Here is a 22,117-nt window from a genome sequence, read left to right on the forward strand (position 1 = left end):
TAAGCAAGTCCAACCAAATGGGCAATGATCTTAGTATTGAGACGAAACAGCCAAGAACATTCTATAACTACTGTTCATTGCCGCTCTCTGTCCTCTTATGTGATGAAGAACAATCATCATCTTCACATGCAAAGAAATCATTGGCACTATGATTAGATGTTAGAGTTCCAATAATGGAAAGCAAGGACCCTTTCATTTAGAAAGTTTCCCAAAACACTGACCACCATTGATGCAGCTTTTCGGCAAGGCACGGGCAGCCACAAAGAAAATCCATTAATAGTGTTGAGCAAACTCTATGAAATTGTCAATGTTCGGCAACTTCTATAAACTCAAACGCTCAGCATATTACTCCCCTCTTCTGGGTAAGGTAGAGGAAGCCCGAGGACTGCCTGAAAATCATGAATACAGAATGTGTTTCACATACGCTGTGTGTAGAGTTGTGCCTATTCTAGCACAACTCCACAGGGTGAATGTTATTCACATAGAATTTGCATTTGTACTGCTGCATTCAGTACTTTTACCTACTACACTAGAAGGCGCCCTTCAATCCCTCTTTTCCCTCCAGACACGGGCAGTTATATGCTGAGTGTTCGGGTTCACAGAAGTTGCTGAACTTTGACATTTTGAAGACATTATGAAGTTCGCTCAACACTATCCATCAAGCCGGATTCTGTTTTCAGAGACTATCAAGTGTTGGGTATTCTAAATAATCTACTGTGTAATGTATTTGCCACTACCATTGACATTACATTAACTCTCTTTCATTTTGTGAATTATTGTAGCATCTATGGCCACCTAAGGAGGTCAGGCTGTTATCCCATCATTTATCACTATGTAAGTGACCCCCTTCCCATTGACAGTAATGACCCACACTGCCTTAACCCCACTATAACCAACAATACCCGTAAAGTCATAAATCAGCTTGGTGATAAATACGGCTTTGTGTCAGTCATTGTGTCAGTAAGCGCCTTCATGAATCTACATGACGTTGTCGGATCAATAACAAGCTGCTACTTCATAAGGAAGTATCTGGCCATCACCAAGAATTATATTGTTACCTCTGTGCCGAGATCTTTCATCCTGGCTAACGCCAATTCTCGCAGATTACCATGCTCCACCCCAGAGCTTACCAACGGCATAGGAATATCTCTGAAAAAACAGAGGGGAAAAAAGGCTATTATCAATATGCCAAGTGTCATTCAACGCAAAAATCCTCAATAAGTCAATCAATAGTAAGACTATAAGTATACATTGTAAATGCTTAGGAGGAAGACTGCTAGGAATTTCATCAAGGCTAAAATCAAATATGAAGAAGTAGGAACCAGAGTAAGAAATGGTGCGCTTGCTCTGGGTCCAGCTCCAACCAAACTAACCAAAGCCTAATGTGTAAAGAGGAATCTTAATGCACCATCAGTTTGCAACTATCAACCTTTTGGCATGAAGCTTGAAGGCGGCCTAAATATTAAAGCTTTGAACAACTCAGGTGCCCCACAGCAATTTACACTGGGGAAACAAAACAGATATTGCAGATTAGAATGAATTTACATAGGCACACTATAAAAAAAAAGTCTGAACACCCCTGTAGGCCAACATTTTTCAGGACTGGACCATAGAATGACAGATCTAGTACTCAGAGGTAAGTTCCAGAGGGACATAGAGAGGAAAGTATGGGAATTCAAACTGATAAAAACATTCCAGTCGGACGCAGGCCGCAATAAACTATTTGCTCACATTTGGACACCTTGGTTGCCATTCCATGACAGCCCTGAAATGGCAAACTGGCTTGCTGCTCCCTGAATCTGTTGTGCTCCTTAGACCGACCTTCCTCCCCCTCTTTTTTTTACATTTTTTTATTTTATCCTTTATCTATCCTTCCTTTCGTGTTTCTTCTCGCTTACGCTACATTTTTCTTCATTTCCTAACTATTCTGTTCTTCTTGACATAATACACATTAAGTTGTCAAATCTATAGGTGACACAAAATTCCTGTGACTTAGTTTGAAGTTATAGTTTCTGCTGTTTTATATGACATAATTACTATGTTTCCTTTGTCACAGTTGGACATGCTCGGCTGCTATACTATATTGATGTTCCTTATCTTTTGGCTCTGTGCAGTCACCATTATGTTTTTCTTTTCTATACTTCTTTCAATAAAAAAATTTCATGCAAAAAAAAAAAAAAAACATTCCCATCAACATGGACTAAACCTGGCACCTGGATTTATGACCCACTACATGGACACACTCCACGGATAAAACCAAACTGACCAAGAATCTTGGACTTCTAAATAACCTTTAATTTACAAGTCCTTTTTATTGCAAGGTCGAAATAAATTTTTGCCAGTATTCTGAGATATACCAGGGGCAAAACCCAAAAAAGAGATATGGCAGCTTTAACAGGCAATGAATGGAACAGCAGTGCACATGCTGCCACTCCATTCCAATATTAAGATCTTCCCCTACAATCAAACACTATTGTTTATTCTGTGAGGGGGGGGGGGATTAGTGATGACTGGCATTCCCCTTTAAAGAGGTTGGACACTTTATAGTAAAATTGTTCAGTGTAGAGTATTAGTAAGTGTACGCACTGCCGTTACTGACAGCAGCTCCCTATGTACCTCATAGAGCTGAAATCAGACTCCCCTCCTCCAGGCTGTGCTGTCCTGCTCTGTGGTGAGTCTGTCCATAAGATGGCCGGCATGGAGGAGCATGTGAGAAGCATGCCCCGCCCCCCAAGTGTCCAACACTGAGCCTGTGTATGCCTAAGGTGGCCACTGGAGGGGCAGGGCATGGTCACATGCTCCTCTATGTCGGCCATCTTATGGACAGACTCACAACAGAGCAGGGCAGCACACCCTGGAGGAGGGGAGTCTGATATTAGCTCTATGAGGTACAAAGGCTATTTTACAAGGGGCCAGCATTATTTACATTAGGGTTTTTTTAACATTTCTTTTTACAATCCAGTCACAGAAAATTACTTTTAGTGACATTGTGGCTGTTATGAAGACATGCCAAGAAGCCAACAATCAAACATGGATACCGAGAATAGATTTACCCTACAACAGTCCCATAATTCTGTCACTTTTAGCACATGAGAGGCATGAAGCCATTAGAGCTTGGGCTGCAGACATCATAACCACCATTTCTCTTTTAAGTTGCAGAGCTACTCAAGAAAAACACTCGCAGCATAGGGCACCGCTATCTGTAAATGAGTGCCGAGGCTTTGAACACCTGGACAGCACAATAGGATCTGAGAGCAACTAATGGAGTAGTGAGCGCAGCTCTGACATGCCGAGTGCCGGAGCTCATTAGCTTGTTACAGAAGGACGGCGATCTTACCGAGGGACATTGTAAGTGAGACTACATTCAGTGACAATGAGATCTATAATACATTACCGTCACTGTTCTCCAGTAACTCTGTCATTTACCATAGGAAATAATGTACAGGTGTAGAAGAGAAAAACTCAACTCAAATCCTATAAATTAAGGAGTGAAGGTTTTAAGAGAGGCCAAGGAAGTGAAGTGGAATTTTTTGAAATGTTTAGTGGGATCAAGAATGTTTAGTTAAGTGTCCAGGAAGCTAAATGGAGTTGTCCATTGATGTCCAAGAGGCTTATATCTGTGGACTTGAGACTGGTGGAGGTCCGATCTCAGGGACCTCCTCTGATAGGGTATATGCACACTATGGAAATCGCGCAGATAACTTCCAGCAGATTCCGTGCGCGCTCCCGCTTGACGTTCTGCCCTCCCATAGGCTCTATGCTCAGGCAGATTCCACCGTCCGCCCAAAGAATTGACATGACAATTCTTTGTGAGGATGGCGGAGTCTGCCAGTGCATAGAATGGAGCCTATAGGACTGGCGGAACTTCAAGCAAGAGCACGGGGGATGGCAAGCGACAGAATGCATTGGAAGTGATCTGCGTTATTTCCTTATTGTGCATATACCCATAAAGATCCACAGCCCTATTTTACTGCGGTGTCCAATTCACTATTTCCCTCTGCAAGTATATGGGGCCACGTTTTAGATGGCTGAGAGTCCAGGAGCACTTTTTAAGCAGTGTACCCTTCGGGATTGTGGTGGTCACAAATCAAGAAGTGATGGCATTACTTTCCAAGATGGCTACAAACCTTCAATAAACCACACTGTGGCTTTAAAAATAGAATATGAACCATGGGCGAACTAAACCATAGGCACCCTGTTAGGGACAGTATAGATCTATTGCAATGAGCAGATCCAGCTCTGGAAGATTTTGTCACCCACTGGAAGCCAGGGCAGCTCCATGCTAAGAGGGGATGGCAGTTAGGTGGAGACAACCTTTTTACTGTGAGTTTTTAGTGCTGGCCAAATATGCTTCGCCTTCTTGTATCATGTAGTAATTCTTGCTGATGTGTCATTGTTTCCCCGGCAATACATTTAAGAAGGAAATCAGGCCCCTGCTCGACACGTGTTCACTAAATTAAAGCTTGTTTCCCGTCATGGCTTTAGGCAGGCGACTCAAATCTCATTTTTAAGAAACACGTTTGGACCCTTAGGATACAGAAACATGGAATTGAGAAGTTGTAACTCCCCGATGTAGGTGACCCGCTATTTCCTGCTGTGCTGAGTCAGGTCACTGAAGGAGAATTGCATTACGGAACAAGAAACTACATTTTAATAGTGATGTCTAAAGGTCCCCATACACCCTCAATAACTGATGGGTGAATGACTGTCTCCTGCGCGCTGTCCTTCCTCCCCATACAGAGGAATTTTCAGCGTGGCCGAGGGTTTCTGTATTCTCTATGGGGAGGAGGTAAGAGTTCCCCCCCTGCAGCTTCTCTCTACCGAAACAAAGGGGTTTGATGGTGATTTTCTATCACGTCCTACCCCTATCTCTGACATAATCTGTTAGTGTTTGTTCGGGAAAGCCCCATACACCTTAAATTGTCTGAACCCCCCAACTAAAGTCCATATTACACCGCCCAATATAAGAGGGAAGCAAGCCACCGACCTGTCAGGTAAGCAGCGAGTGGGGCTGCCTGGACAATCCTTAGGGTGGGTTCACACTGAGGAATTCTCGCGGATAAATTCCACGGAATTCCGTCGGCTGTACGTGCTCGCGGCTGCGCGCCTTTCCGCCGACTCCATAGACACCATTCTATGGGCCGGCTGATTCCGCATTCCTCCGCAAGAATTGACATGTCAGTTCTTTCGGCAGAATGCGGAATCAGCCGGGCCACAGAATGGTGTCTATGGAGCTGGCGGAAAGGCGTGCGTCCGTGCGCGCGTACAGCCAGCGGAATTCCGCTGAGTTTATCTGCAAGACTTCCTCAATGTAAACCCACCCTTAGATCGTCCTGACGGCCCATTAACGTTAGTGGAGGTCTGCTGCCGCCACTCCTGTAGCATGAAGCGACACACAGAAGACATTCGCTGCACTGATCGTGATTTCAGCTGATTGTGGTCTTTTAATATGCACCATTACACTAAACGATTATTGGTCGAAACAGCTGGTAATCGGCCAAGTACGTCCGATAATCGTTCGGTGTAATAGGGCCTTAAGGTGTATGAGTACCTTTAGAGGTTTATAGAAGATTATAGAGACATTTTCCAGGACAAGTAAGAGAATGTTAAAGGTCCCTATCCTCTCTCAATAAGTAAAAGCCAGCAGTTATCTCTCCTGTCTTCTCCATACACAGGTTCCTGTGTTTTTCTATAGGGAGGTGGAGAGCCACACTGCTCTGGCTTCCACATTTCTCCCAGAGATCAACAAGGTCCGGCAGTGATTTTCCATCACACCTAAGCCCTACCTCCACTGACATCTGTGGATGGCCAACAAAGGTGTAATGTGTATGGGGACATTAGGACTGGAAGATCCTCATGAAACTGTGATGCAGTGGTACCTCGGTTCTCAAACTGCTTGGAACTCAAACTGTATTTTCAAAAAAAGTTTGCTTTGGTTCTCAAACTCTTGCTCGATTCTCGACACTTTTCAGGCCCCCAGTCTTGAAGTACTCGGTGTCTGAACGTTTTTGCGAGTGTGGATTGTGGGTTGTAATTGGTGAGTTTAGCACTGGTGAGGCTTCACATACAGAACAGTACTGTATAAGACTGATAAGACTGCTGGAGTACAGGAATAGTACAGTCAGTGCACCACCATCTCCCATACTTAACATTGCTGGAATGGGGGGACTCTATACAGTAAAGGATGAGTGAGAAGTTAGTTGCTGGTCTTGTTGAGTGTTTCTTGTAATATATGGATACTGTATGTAATTATTGGTGGCTGCTGGAACCAATTTAACACATTTACATTATTTCCTATGGGAAGACACTGCTCGCTTCTCAAACTGCCTTACTGAACTAATTAAGTTCAATAACCAAGGTACTACTGTATTTGGAGTAACCAGATCCTCCAGAACCATTACGGGTAATGGATTCCTGCTTTGATTGATAAAGGAGAGTCCACAACAAGGGATACCTCCCTCTATGACATCCAAATATGATCCAAAGGTCAAAAGGATATGGGTTGTATTAGGTTCTGTTCACACTGCTAATGGAGACTCCTACAGAAGTTTACTCATATATGACAGTAAGAATAGTATCTCATGCAGAGTTCTGGCTGCTACTAAAACAATGGATGCAATTATGGATGAGTGTGCTATACTTACCAAAATTTACACCTGTCCCACGCTGGCTTAGGTTTCAGTGAGAAAGCTTTGGCAGCAAAGATGCACTGGAATTTATGCAGTGGCATTTACTTCTACATAAATCCAACATACCAATACACTAATGGGGGATTAAAGGAGTAGTGCGGCGCTAAACAATTATCACAAAATAACACACATTACACATGTTTCCCCCCACCCACGCTAAACCCGGAAGTGTGATGCATTATACTCACCGCATCTCGTGTCGACCCCCGTCCGCCATCTTGTGACAATGACGTAGTCTTCGGGAGGCCGGTCGAACCGCTCCATCCGTCCCTCATGCCGGCCCCCCTCTGCCACGTCTTAACTGTGCTCACCTGCGGCAGAGGGGGGCCGGCATTAGGGACGGATGGAGCGGTTCGGTCGGCCTCCCGAAGACTACGTCATTGTCACAAGATGGCGGACGGGGGTCGACACGAGATGCGGTGAGTATAATGCATCACACTTCCGGGTTTAGCGTGGGTGGGGGGGAAACATGTGTAATGTGTGTTATTTTGTGATAATTGTTTAGCGCCGCACTACTCCTTTAATCCCCCATTAGTGTATTGGTATGTTGGATTTATGTATAACTAAATGCCACTGCATAAATTCCAGGTCTAGGGGTCGACACGAGATGCGGTGAGTATAATGCATCACACTTCCGGGTCTAGCGTGGGTGGGGGGGAAATACGGGGAAGGGGGCCATTCACATACATAACACACATTACAAAGTTGTATAACTTTGTACTATGTGTTATTTTGTGAATAATTGTTTAGCGCCGCACTACCGCTTTAACACTAGTCCTAATAAATCCCCCCTAATCCATCCCTGTTTCACAAAAAAAATTAAATAGATAGGAGATAGACAGATAGATAACTTTATGAGTTAAAAGGCATTAGCCATGACCTCTTTCTCACTGTCCTGTGTATGACTGTAAGAATACTGACAGCAGCTGGAGCCTCCCCCCTCTGCCCTATCTGCTGTAGAATGAAGACTGTAAAGCAGCACCCTACCGCTAAGTCCCGCCCCTCTAATGAACCAGCTGGTGTAAGGCTGGTATTACACGGAGCGATTATCGTTCGAAAAATCGTTAAATCGTCCGGATTTGAACGATAATCGTTTCATGTAATAGCAGGCAACGATTAAAAGACCAACGAGAAATCGTTGATCATTTAATAGGATCCGGACCTATTTTTATCGTTTGATCGTTCGCACATCGTTTGCTGAAATGTACGCAATACCGATGACTAAACGACAGCAAGAACGATCATAAATAACGATCATCGTTCCATGTAATTGGGCGAACGATTTCGGGTCGTTTGCCTTAGCGGTCGTTTAAGATCGTTTATCGTTAGTCGTCGAAAAAATTGCTTGGTGTAATAGTACCCTAAGAGATCAGCATGAAATTACCTGCAGTGTGTCTACAAGATTCTCAATCATGCAGAAAATCCTGAAGATGGAAATACTGTGGAGCCAAGATTATCCCGAGTACAGTTTACAGTATGAACAAAGTGAATTGCTTCATTCCTATCTGCATTCTGCTCGTCAGGTTGTGGGCTTTAAAGTCTTCTCTGCTCTGTGCTGCTCCTCCCCAGGTGCTGGGAAAAGATGGATCAAGTAATAGGAGACTTCTCCCAGTTTTCCAGGCCTGAATCCATCTTTTCCCAGCACCTGGGGAGGAGCAGCACAGAGCGGAACTCACTACAAAGACCCATTCGATGAGCAGAATGCAAATAGGAACAAAGCAATTCAACTCATTCCTACTGTAAATTCGCTCATCTCTACTTATGTCCTTTTGCCTTTCATTTGGTATCCCTTTAATCTTTTTAGCTTCAAAAACATATCCTCTGATTCCAGGGACATGTTAGCACCACGATGGAGATGTGGGTTGCAAGCTTCAGTTATGGTCCAGCTATCCATGATGGAAAACCATTATGACTTTTGTCACGGCATCATCATCTCGGCTCCCCCACATTCAGATTAGATCTCAGATCGACACCTAACTGGAAGTCCTTTCCTTAAAAGTGGCCAGTGGAGGGACATCATCTCACATCTGTCACCAAGAAAACACAGAGGGCTCCTGGGAAACCCCAGCTAGTTAATAGCACTTTAGTCCAAGACTGATGAGACAAGGTGAAACTCAAGAAGAATGTAATTTACCGGACCTCATGACTTAGTGCCGTGTTCCTTTATAATGGATCTTAACGTAAGAATTTCCTTGTAATTAATTTTCCTTTTACAAAAGAACAGGGACAATTGTTTAAGGAACGACTGACACTTTAAAAAGGAGTTTAATGATTGAGGCGGCATCACCCGCATACACAATGGCTTACTATGTAATGAAGGACAATAGATCAAGTTCTTCACCACTGAGACTGATAAAGCAAGACAATAGTTCTCAGCCAGCCAGATGATGTAGAAATTTTTACTGATCCGATTAGCAATTAAACTTGCGTCCGATTAGGTGAAATGTTCTAGATCAAGTATCTCCTTTATTTACCAGAAACCCCATAGTCGTGTCTCTGTGATAAAGCTGTATTGTCTTAGGTGTGATTAAATATTGTACGAGACCAATGTAACACTCTCTCCTCATCAGGTGCACCTTTAATTTTGCATTCATAGACCATGTTGATTAATGATTCATACAAAAAATTAGCAAAAATGTCAGTTTAGTTAGAATCTAAACTTTTTGTAATTCGTGTCAAGAAATTCATTGGAGAAGGGACTCTTGTCAGACAGGACTCCCTGTCCCTGTACCTATAGTGTGGGCAATAGGGGATCTTCCAAACAGGGGTCCAAATCCAAAGCTAATGTAACAGTGATATGTGTTGAATCGGACCGGAAGCAAATTGTGGGAAATTCCCTCACCTCTAGTCCCAATTTCTGCACATAACATGCTCTACCTCGCCTCCTCCATTGCATCAGTCATTCAATATGTAGCAAAAGTGCCTGATACTGGTCCTGAACGCTGCTTTTCTCGGGTAGAGCTTCATTCACCCATCAAAGAGATCAATATCCTTCCGACTCCAAGAGTTTGTCCCCATACACCCTAGACTTTAGTTGCAAGTATTGGGTTCGGACATCAATCAGGTGTATGGGGCTGCCCAAACAAACAACAACAAATCTCGGTGTTAAAATGGGCGGGAGATATAGCTGACAGCCAGATGGTGTATTGAAGGTGTAAGGCCAACTTTATATGCAAAAGATTAGCCCGTGTAGCCTCATTTGAGAGTCTCAAAACACAGGACTAGCCAGATGTCCCTTGTCATTACACTGACTTATAGGGCCACTTAATATGGTGGTTTTGGTGGTTTCCCTACAGGAGCTGCCCCCTGGCCGGGTCCTTCCCGGAGGGATATCTGGCTAGTCCTGTGTTTCGAGACTCTTAAATGAGGCTCCACAGGCTCTTCTTTTGCATAATCATGTTTCCCAGGGAGCAATGCACCTAGGATTTCACTGTATTGAGTGCTTTAACGGGCAGTCGGCAGTGTTATCATTTGGCTGGTCTCCCTGAGATCAGTCATCTGTTTCTCTTATGGCCAACTTTAGACACAGATGACCAGGTTTTCTGACCTTCCCATGGACTGACACAAGCAGCTGCTTGAACAGGACTTTGAGAAGCCACAAAAAAGGGTTGTATATAATATGGTTGATGGTATTCCAAACTTAAGGTATCCATACACCTTTAAAATCCTAAAATAAAACAATTTGAAGAAATTTCAAACACATTAAGATTCCTGGGTCGGATTTAGGGAGCTTTATACAACTTGGCAAAGTAACAAATCCTAAAAAATCTCCTATTTCAGGGTCAATGTATTGACTCAGCAAAATAGATCAGTTTCCATTTGCTTCTGTGTGAGATGACAACCCCACCGTGAACCACAAAACAGCATGCAGCACAGATGATGGGAATTTAACATTCGGATACAATAGTAAAAACGAATTGCCGGCACCTACAACAGAAGCTAAAATTGCTCCCATTTTACTGTCAGACAGAAAGGCTGTTAACTCGAAACGTATAGTTTATGATGCCTTCAAGGCATTCTCCTGTTCTCTCCATAAACATAATCCTAAGAAAGGGGGTGTCACCCGCTTCTTCTCTTTCTTGGCTTCACAGCCATTTGTCAGTAAGCTGAGCACCGTTCACTAGAGGCCTCATTGATCTTTTCTCCCGGGATTTTACTTCTCTGAAACGCCGCATTACAAGAGAGAGACAAATCGCTCTTTGGAAAACTGTGCAGCAAATAAATCCTACTAAAGTAGTGATCATCGGAGAGAATATTTGTCTAGAAGATGGAGGTAAAACAAGCTCTGAAATATTGACCAGTCCTGGATGGCCGGTGAAAAATGGTGGATGGTCATGGTTCTGGACTCTACAGGGGAAACACCCGAGACTGATCCCATCTATCAGCCAGCATAAGTATGGTGTTACATGTGCCGGCAGGGATCTCTGTCTTCTGGCCCTCATACGTATAGTGCACAGCAAACATTAGATGTGTATGCAGGGACGACATTTTCTACATTTGCATTGGTATTTGCCTCAGGATCAAAGGCGGTTGTCCGATCTCCTCTTATAAGAGAACATGTCAGCTTCAGAAAGGCAGGGCTAGTTTTACTTTTATGATCTGATGGCAGATTCCGCTACTCTAGTTTGCTGCTGAGAGTAGTGTATAGATCTGTGACCTGAACGTGAGAACACAGCCATCTACAGAGAAAGACCAAGGATATTCAAAGTATTCAGGACAATGTTGTTGATGCCACTTCTTGCAGCCTTAGCTGAAATGTCAGATATTCATTCGAGTAACAATCCAAGTTGGTCTGAAGTTCACCAAACCTTACGGTATGAATTAACACCCCAGTGAGCAACTCTGCATTCTATGGCTTTACAGCAACCAAAGGGTTCGTCCTGACAGATGGAAAAATAGATTTCCTGGTTCCCGTCAGACCTCTTCAACAATCCTCGCAGTTACAGAAAGACGAGCGAGAAAACAAAGAGGGAAAAGTAATTAATTCACCCGCGTGTGGCCATTTTCTCCAATGTCGAGTCTATTACGGAGCGCCAAATGTATTTGTTTAATGGTTTCATCGTTATTACCTCCCAGAAATCCAATAGCCTCTGTTACTTGGATTGTAGTTCACAGCAAGGCCGTAAATTTTAATGTCAAACTTCGGCTGCATGTTCATGTGGCAGGAACAATAGTATTTTCTTGTAGACTCCACAGGAGACTAATATCTAAATAGCCCCGTAAATAATAATCTTAATGAACTCAAGGGGAACAGAAAGCTGTTTTGCTGATGAGAGAACTTTGACATGGCCAGCATGCTTTCACGCAGAGACAACGCACATTTAACCATTATGTAATCAACGTACGGTGCAATAAGGTTTGCATGGAAATAGGGAAGACGTGGCTGCAAATGCTATGCCAAGATGAACCATTTTGCTATTTTATTCATTATCTTTTTAGGCCTGAGCTACACAGAGAATTGCGTAAAAGAACTGATTGATTTTAACTATCGAGCTACAGCTGCAGCAGTTACAAAAAGTTACATACAATCTTGTGGCCTGAAAGCTGTCAGTTAGTTCCACAAAAAGCCTCTCTGTAGCCCAAGGGCAATATTATAACTACTATAATACTACTCCTATATACAAGAATATAACTACTATAATACTACTCCTATATACAAGAATATAACTACTATAATACTGCTCCTATATACAAGAATATGACTACTATAATACTGCTCCTATATACAAGAATATAACTACTATAATACTGCTCCTATATACAAGAATATGACTACTATAATACTGCTCCTATATACAAGAATATAACTACTATAATACTGCCCCCTATATACAAGAATATAACTACTATAATACTGCCCCCTATATACAAGAAGATAACTACTATAATACTGCCCCCTATATACAAGAATATAACTACTATAATACTGCCCCCTATATACAAGAATATAACTACTATAATACTGCTCCTATATACAAAAAGATAACTACTATAATACTGCTCATATATACAAGAATATAACTACTATAATACTGCTCCTATATATAGGAATATAACTATTATAATACTGCTCCTATATACAAGAATATAACTACTATAATACTGCTCCTATATACAAGAATATAACTACTATAATACTGCTCCTATATACAAGAATATAACTACTATAATACTGCTCCTATATACAAGAATATGACTACTATAATACTGCTCCTATATACAAGAATATAACTACTACTAATTAGCAGGGAAGTGGGAAGATGGAACAGCGGAAGGTAACAGTCTGTTACCTTCCGCTGTTCCATCTTCCCCCTTCCCTGCTCATGTTCACAGTGTGATCACGATTAAAGACTGCATCGGTTAATCCGTGGTGAGTGACCGCCTCTTTTACTATTACGTATTCTGATAACTACTATAATACTGCTCCTATATACAAGAATATAACTACTATAATACGAACTGGAGAGAGTGGAACGGCTGCACATCCCATCTATGGCTGATACTAATGCCGCTAGGCCTATATTAAAAATCAACACCAGAGTGTCTGTATATGAATTGATCAAGCCATATTGCCCCGTGTACCACCGCGCAGGTCCTCTGGTCCACACGGGTCCCTACGCTGACTCCACACCGTGTCGGTCAGCGACCGCCAACCCCGCAAAGCGTGCACATGCAGGGAAGGGAGGCCATGGAACGGCCCTGCAACCCCAATGTCACAGGACCAGACCCAAAAAGCCCCACCAAAACCCAGCCAGCACCACCGGCGGGGAAGGCTGCCCCCAAACGACACAAGTATGGATATGGTATTACACTTACCATTGCTGCTCTCACAGAATGGGGAAGACATAGGGTCCAGACATGTGAGCACAGACATATCCTGCTAATTTTGGTCATGTGGGTCTTATAAAGGAGTGTTAGCTGTTCAGAGAGGGAGAACTGTGAAACACGAACTGGAAACACGCCTGCGGGGGTGGTGGTCACTGACTGGCACAGTGTGGACTTAGTGTAGGGACCCATTTGTATCAGATACCTGCACGCGGTACATGGGGCAGTGTGGCTTGATCAATTCACATACAGAATTCTGATGATTTTTATACAGCCGAGAGGTACTAGTATCAGCCATAGGTGTGAGGTGCAGCACTCTTTCTTCCCTGAACCGTATTTTGTTTCTCTCTTTTCTCCGTGTTTTGCACTCCTCCTGGTGAGACCCACATGACCGCAATTAGCAGGAGACACCTGAGTGCTCATGGTTTTAATCCCTCCTGTCTGTCCCATTCTATCTTTGATAGCTATGGTGAGTGCAATACCTTATCCAGACTTGTGCTGTTTGGGGGCAGCTTCCTCCGCCGGTGGTGCTGGCTGGGTTTTGGTGTGGCATTTTTGGGTCTGGTCCTGTGGCATGGGGGTTGAAGGGCCGTTCCATGGCCTCCCTTCCCTGACTGTGCATGCCTGCGGGGGTGGTGGTCGCTGACTGGCACAGTGTGGACTTAGTGTAGGGACCCATGTGTATCAGATACCTGCACGCGGTACATGGGGCAGTGTGGCTTGATCAATTCACATACAGAATTCTGATGATTTTTATACAGCCGAGAGGTACTAGTATCAGCCATAGGTGTGAGGTGCAGCACTCTTTTTCTTCCCTGAACCATAACTACTATAATACTGCTCCCTATATACAAGAATATAACTACTATAATACTGCTCCCTATATATATGAATATAACTACTATAATACTGCTCCTATATACAAGACTACAACTACTATTATACTGCTCCTATATACAGGAATATAACTACTATAATACGAACTGGAGAGAATGGAACGGCTGCACATCCCATCTATGGCTGATACTAATGCCGCTAGGCCTATATTAAAAATCAACACCAGAGTGTCTGTATATGAATTGATCAAGCCATATTGCCCCGTGTACCACCGCACAGGTCCTCTGATCCACACGGGTCCCTACGCTAACTCCACACCGTGTCGGTCAGCGACCGCCAACCCCGCAAAGCGTGCACATGCAGGGAAGGGAGGCCATGGAACGGCCCTGCCACCCCAATGTCACAGGACCAGACCCAAAAAGCCCCACCAAAACCCGGCCAGCACCACCGGCGGGGAAGGCTGCCCCCAAACGACACAAGTATGGATATGGTATTACACTTACCACTGCTGCTCTCACAGAATGGGGAAGACATAGGGTCCAGACATGTGAGCACAGTGTTTTGCACTCCTCCTGGTGAGACCCACATGACCGCAATTAGCAGTAGACACCTGAGTGCTCATGGTTTTAATCCCTCCTGTCTGTCCCATTCTGTCTTTGATAGCTATGATGAGTGCAATACCTTATCCAGACTTGTGCTGTTTGGGGGCAGCTTCCTCCGCCGGTGGTGCTGGCTGGGTTTTGGTGTGGCATTTTTGGGTCTGGTCCTGTGGCATGGGGGTTGCCATGGCCTCCCTTCCCTGACTGTGCACGCCTGCGGGGGTGGTGGTCGCTGACAGGCACAGTGTGGACTTAGTGTAGGGACCCATGTGTATCAGATACCGGCACGCGGTACATGGGGCAGTATGGCTTGATCAATTCACATACAGAATTCTGATGTTTTTATATGCAGCCGAGAGGTACTAGTATCAGCCATAGGTGTGAGGTGCAGCACTCTTTTTCTTCCCTGAACCATAACTACTATAATACTGCTCCTATATACAAGAATATAACTACTATAATACTGCTCCTATATACAAGAATATAACTACTATAATACTGCTCCTAAATACAAGAATATAATTTGATAACACTACATAACACTCTATGTGGGTTTAAAAAAGGCTAAAGTATAATTATTTGGTCTCACCTCTGTACTCTGTAAACTCGGGTCCATGGTGGAACAAGAGCCAAAATCCTGGCCACCAGATCTACCAATGTGCTTGGAGAGTAACTTCTGTATCTTCCAGTTTTCCAGAGCTCATACAATCCAGTACCACGAATAACTAGCGTTGGGTACAGTTTCATTCCATCCGGTCTGAAAGCGGGGTTTTCAAAAAATTCCTGCAAAGACAAGAGAACACATCATAATATAGTATAAAAAGGTATGGATAGAGAATACACAAATACTCGGTAGGTAACTTTTCAGAAAACACCTGGCACAACAATGGTGAGTAACTCAGGATCAGTACAGGATAAGTAATATAATGTAAGTACACAATGAACCCACCAGCAGAATAGTGAGTGCAGCTCTGGATTAAAATACAGGATGTAACTCAGTACTAGTACAGAATCAGTAATTTCATGTATGTACACAATGACCTCACCAGCAGAATAATGAGTGCAGCTCTGGAGTATAATATAGGTTGTAACGCAGGATCAGTACAGGATAAGTAATGTAATGTATGTACACAGTGAACCCACCAGCAGAATAGTGAGTGCAGCGATGAAGTATAATACAGGACTTTTGACATCAATCAGTTCTACATGAAAACTGAAAAATGGTGCATATAGCACAAGGTTATTTTTTTCGACTGGTAATTTTGATTTATGATTTTGAAGGCGTAACGTTTGCAAAGTGCGCACCACCCATACATCAATAAATCAGGCCATCAAATCCTACACTATGATGGACAAGCACCATGAACAATGCATTTATCATGTGCGGCCTGTGTGGTTAATGTGGTGTCAGGTTTACAGCTTTATAGAGATAATTTATATGAGAATTGGTGAATGGACTCGGCTTGTGATGTTAAGATTTACCCACAGGGAGTAGGAGTGAGATTGCAGGAGTCGGGACGAGCGGCTGGGGATTAGTTCCTGTATCTACGACGTTACAAGCCGATTATATGACAGGGCTTGTTGCGTCATCCCTCACTGCTCGGAATACTTACACTATTTCATCTTGGAAAGTAACAAAAATAAATCTAAGTAGAGATAATCGTAAGGAAATGTCTTAAGTGAGACCTTCCAGACATGTTCAGACCGTAAATGCTGCTCAATAATATGGAAAATATATATATATAAAATAGGGCAACGAAACACGTCATGTGAATACTCCAGCGTAGTTATAGAGTACAAAGACAACTCCAGTCTGGCACCATAAATCTCAGCACAGGAGGCCAAAAAATAAAGTAAAAAGAGTGGTGAGAAAAAAATGCCCACTATATTTCATACTGGTGTAGAGGAAACGGTGCGATCAGAGTTACTTACTGACAGATGTATTATAGTTCTATCATACCTCCCAACTTTCGCGCGGAGGAAAGAGGGACAGTCACGGCAATGTGCCACCCCACCCCCCATAGCCACGCCCCTCATAACCGCATCACCTGTTACCATTACATAAGAAACAAATAATATCACCAGATCTTCACCACCCACCCCCACCCCACCCCCCTTATACCATTACTACATAACATCCACTATACAAAGAGCAGTACTCCCCCTCAGCAGTGACCATATAGCTGTAGATTAGGCTGTACACAGGCTCTGCAGACCTTATAGGTGATTGTATTGCCGGTATTCAGTGACTCACAGGGGACGTCTTCTCTGCTTCAATTTTGTGTTTCTTGCCATCTTTCCCCTCCCCCTGTGCAGCAGTCCCCATAGAGTATAGCCCTCTCAAGTAGCAGCCCCTATATAGTATAGGACCCATTCCTGTGCAGGAGCCCCCCAAAAGCACATAGTATAGCCCCCTTTGTATAATATAACCCCTCCTATTTAGCCCCCACATGGTATATAGCATGCCCCTATGTTGTATGTCCCTTAGTATCCCCTTAGTACCCTCCTTAGTACCCCCTCAGTATGCCCTTTATCACCCCCCTAGTACCCCCTTAGTATTCTCTTAGTATGCCCCTCAGTACCCCCTTTAGTACCTTCTTAGTATGCCCTTTAGCACCCCCTTAGTACCCCCCTTGGTATCCTTTTAGTATGCCCCTTAGTACCCCCTCAGTATGCCCTTTGGTACCCCCATAGTACCTTCTTAGTATGCCCTTTAGTACCCTCCTTAGTATGCCTCTTAGTACCCCCTTAGTACCCTCTTGGTACCCCCTTAGTATTCCCTCAGTATGCCCTTTAGTACCCCCTTAGTATGCCCTTTAGTACCCCCATAGTACCCCCTTAGTATGCCCTTTAGTACCCTCTTAGTATGCCTCTTAGTACTCAATCTCGTGGAGCTGCTGGTGCAGGCTTCTGAGCAGAGTACACAGGGCCAGAGGAGTTGAGATGCCATGGACAACTGGAAACATGGTAAGTAAGCTGACTGACCCATTACACTTACCATATTTCCAGTTGTCCATAGCGTCTCTCCTCCTCTGGCCCTGTGTACTCTGCTGGTTAGTTAGCCCCGTGGTGGGTGCCGGGGGGGGGGGGCTTACTGCAATGGGGACAGGGCTTACCGGGTCATACCCGGGACTCTTGGCAACTATGGGCTTCCCCTTCCAGCTCCACGGCGCCTGCACTCTTCTCTCCTTCTTGGCACCAGATGTGACATCATCTGTGCCAAGCAGGAGAGGAGTGTGGGCGCTGCTGGGCTGGAAGAGGAAGCCTGCACCAGAAGCCTGTGCATGGCCTCCTCAGCATCAGGAGCGACATACGCCCGGCCAGAAGGTGTCGCTCACAGTAAAAGGGCCGCACTCTGCACCCGGCAACTGCCGGTGCAGCACCTGGGCCCGGCCGGGGTGGGGGACAGCACCCGAAAACCGGGACTGTCACGCCGGATCCGGGACGGTTGGGAGGTATGTATATATTATCAGCACAACCCTGTCTATGCTCCCTATTAGGTCCTGTATATACAGTACAGTGGTAGCCCCATGAGCTGCTCACTTCTGCTCCCTCCACAACATTACTATCAGATTCAGCCATCCGAAAACTTAATTTTATTCTTCTTAACCCTTCTTCGGTACAATTGCGTAGTGTGCTTTGGGTCATTACTTTGCGGCATCACTCACAATCTCTTAAAGGGAATCTGTCAGCACAGAATTGAGCCTGTTTTACTCAGTGTAAACATACCCTAATCGAGTCAAAAAGAGGTTGGGGTTCTGAGGTCATGCTACACTCTGTCACGCCTAATCCCTGGTTCCTCCTCCCTCTTTGAAATAATTTGAATAATTTGGTTTCGGCTTCTAGTTCACACACCGCTAATGTAAAGGGCCATGCGTCTCCTGCATTCTAAGCCATAGCCAGGAAGAGCGGTACTCGCATTAATGGAAATTGGCTTCAGCTGCTCTTCTTGGGTATGACGCCTGCCTGGGTTTAGGGTGCAGGTGCTTACAGCCCTTTACATTGGTGGCTTACAAACTGGAGGCTGAGACAAATTATTCAAATGGAAGTGGGGGGAGGGGGGGGGGGTTCGATGTGACAGAGATTCCAGTAAGAAAAAATAGAATTGTTGCATGGATAAATAAACCAGAGGTACCATGACGCTTGGGTATTGTCACCTATATAACACTCTCAGCAACTGTGGTCGGGTCTGAGGGTCCTTTAAGATCGCAAATGAGACTGTTTACCGTTAACCTGAAATCGTTCACCATATTACACAGAACGATAGTTAGCTAGGGTGGTTACAACGTTACAAGAATGAATTACTTGGAATTACGCTCAACGATAAACGAACAATTAACAATGATTTTAGGGTCAGATCTAAATCAACAATTCGTGATACACGAACGATTTTTCGATCATTGCCTGCGATTACATGAAACAATTATCCTTTAAATTTAAACTATATAACGATTTTTCAGCACGATAACCGTCCCATGTAATAGGGCCGTAAGTGCTGACAGATTCCCTTTAAGGTTCAGATATCCTGATAGTTTCCTTACAAATTTGCAGGTGTAATTAAAAATTAATTGTTCCATCAGTAATTGCAGGCTGTCTTGGCCCAAACCATGATACTACCGCCATAGTGGGTCACACAGAGCTTCCCTTTCTCTAAATATACTGCTTCTCACTTAAACCACAAAGCTCTATTGTAGTCTCATTTATGGAGGCCATGCGGTTGGGCTTGTCAAATAAGAGGAGGACTGATCTTCTTAAAGAACAGAGGTCCCCACCTTCTTGTTCTTCTATAAACAGCATTTTGGGCCAGTGAGAACTCAGAAGCAACAACATTGGCTGAGGCTTCTAAAGACGTCCCCGGCTCCTTGGGGTGTTACCGACAGGCTGGACACTGAAAAACGCGAAGGCTGGGAGCTCCTCTTTGATGCAGAGAGGAAATAAAAAAGGAAAAGCTATTGGAAGCGACAGATCATCTATGTGATGGGAAGGTTAAAAACTTCACGTTCCACCCGGTAGAATTATTTATAAAGAGGATTATGTGTCACAGTAGACTAGCGGCGCTGCCTATCCCATCCTGGCTGTCAGTCCTGTGCCGGGACGTCTATAACAGTCACAGTCTGCAATTCTACTGGATTTTTATGGCAAGGAATAATTTCTAAATTCAGTGTGTGGGAGTCCATCACGCAACGGTGCACAAGAAGTTATAATTCATTTCCCAGCAAATATTCTGCTTCATGTCTACCGGCGCATACATTAACTATACATCTGATGACGGCTCCTCGCTGAACAAGCCTGAATACAAAAATAAAAGGGATCAAGAGAAGAAACTTGACAATCCAAAAGCCCCTTTATTATGGAATATACATGAAACTGAGCTACAAAGCTACATTGTGTAACGGCATACAATTCCCTCATTTTGGTCTCTAAAAATGGACAAATCCTGACCAATAATTCCCTCATCTTTGCAGTGTACTTCATAGGCATTACAGTCAATGTCTTATTTGCAGCCTTAAGAAACGACATAATGAAATTATTTTATCACAGAAAAGAAAAAGCCATTTTTTGTCCATTTTAAACTGTTAAGTGGCGGTTTTGAGCCATTTTTCGGGTCAAAAATAAACCAAAAATGCAATTCTATTAAGTAAAGGAGAGTAACGTAAGAATAAAGCTTTGTGGCATAGCAGATCCATAAGTTGTGCACATTTGTATATGGAGTTTGCATCTCATTTAACATGATTTCATCACCTTCTCTGAAGCTACATACAGTTACATCATGAGACATCACAAGGTAGATCTCAGAGAAGAGTTAACTAGAAGGTTGCTGTCACAGCATAAGCCTGGATCATGATCGGACCAAGGACTGGGCAGGAACTGCTGACTTTGCTGGGAAATGATGAGAGTCAATAGGAGCCGCCCTATCAGGGAGTCCCCCCCCTTGTAAACGGCATCTTTGATATTGACTTGTGTGTTTACGACTCGCGGTCCCTGTGATTTATGAGCGCTCTCCCTTCCTGTCCGTTTCGTTGAAGGTGTCACCTCATCCCTCATAGAGAGGGAGAGATATCGTGCTGGGGGAATGAGGTGTCAGGTCCGCACAGGCCCCATTAATCCTGACTGGAGAGGCTGTGATTTATTACAACTATTAATTTAATTATCTTATCCGTGGCATCACGAGCCTCTGCAGCCGCTCACCGTACAAGTCCTATTGACCGCAGAGTCCAGAGCAGAGGCGGCTGACTCACTAGAATTACAGGAAGGAGGCCAAATCGACACCGGCAATGATAGGAACAGCTATAAAACTTGTTTAATGGAGAAAGTAGAACAACCCAAAAACCTGTAACCAGAATGCTACTTGGGAAACAGTCAGTGACTTGTCCACCAATAACGTCCTGGTGCCAGTGGCAGAATCACACAGGTCGACTGTCTGGTGCTCAGCAAATTAGACAATACACACAACAAATCAGTCATCTACCATATGGGGACATTGTACCGTTTTACACAGTGCCCACGTTGACACAAACACTGAATGGCCACCTTATTAGAGTCCGCATCTAGCAGTGAGTTGCATCTGCCACAAAGACCACAGCAGTTTATCACGTCATAGATTCCACTAGGTAATGAAATCTTTTTGCAGGAATATTGGCCCGTACGGACAGGATCACCATTTATTGGATGGAGGTCCCAACCTGCCCTCAACAGCCTGTCTTACCTTGTCCCCGAGATGTCTATAGGATTGAGATTTGGGGACTGTAATGGCAAGGAAAGCAAGGAAATCTCACCGTCATGTTTCTGCAGCAAACTAATGGCTATACAACCCTTGTGTATGGTGCATCATCCTGCTGACAGTCGTCTTCTGCTACAGGGGAAACAGCCACTATAGAAGGATTTATATGGTCAGCCACAATTATTACGTAAGCCCTACTGACAAAACCATCCCTCCACAGGTATAACAGCAACCTGGGTGCACCAAAAAACATTCCTAACAACATTAAACCACCTCCACTAGCATGAACTGTTTACATCTGACAAGAAGGGCTCATCAATTCATGGTGATTGTGCCAAATTCTATCCCATCCCCATATCAGCATGGTGCCACACTGATCTGAAGCCATCTGACCAGCGATTTTTTTATCTCAGAGATCTGGATCCATATGACCAGGCCATATTTAT

The 22,117-nt window shown here is 44.0% G+C and overlaps 1 protein-coding gene across 3 annotated transcripts in view; it reads right to left on the reverse strand.

The window, feature by feature from the left end:
• ELP3 (elongator acetyltransferase complex subunit 3) overlaps nt 1-22,117 on the reverse strand; it is a 238,387-nt gene that overhangs the window by 23,969 nt on the left and 192,301 nt on the right. For all 3 annotated transcript variants that reach the window (XM_069975787.1, XM_069975786.1, XM_069975785.1), the window contains 2 exons: nt 15,540-15,733; nt 1,059-1,149 (listed from right to left, as the gene is read on the reverse strand). In XM_069975787.1, coding sequence (XP_069831888.1) covers nt 1,059-1,149; nt 15,540-15,733 — 285 coding nt within the window. The remainder of the gene's footprint in view (nt 1-1,058; nt 1,150-15,539; nt 15,734-22,117) is intronic.

The sequence above is a fragment of the Dendropsophus ebraccatus genome, chromosome 6 (assembly GCF_027789765.1).
Source record: "Dendropsophus ebraccatus isolate aDenEbr1 chromosome 6, aDenEbr1.pat, whole genome shotgun sequence".
Taxonomy (NCBI): domain Eukaryota; kingdom Metazoa; phylum Chordata; class Amphibia; order Anura; family Hylidae; genus Dendropsophus; species Dendropsophus ebraccatus.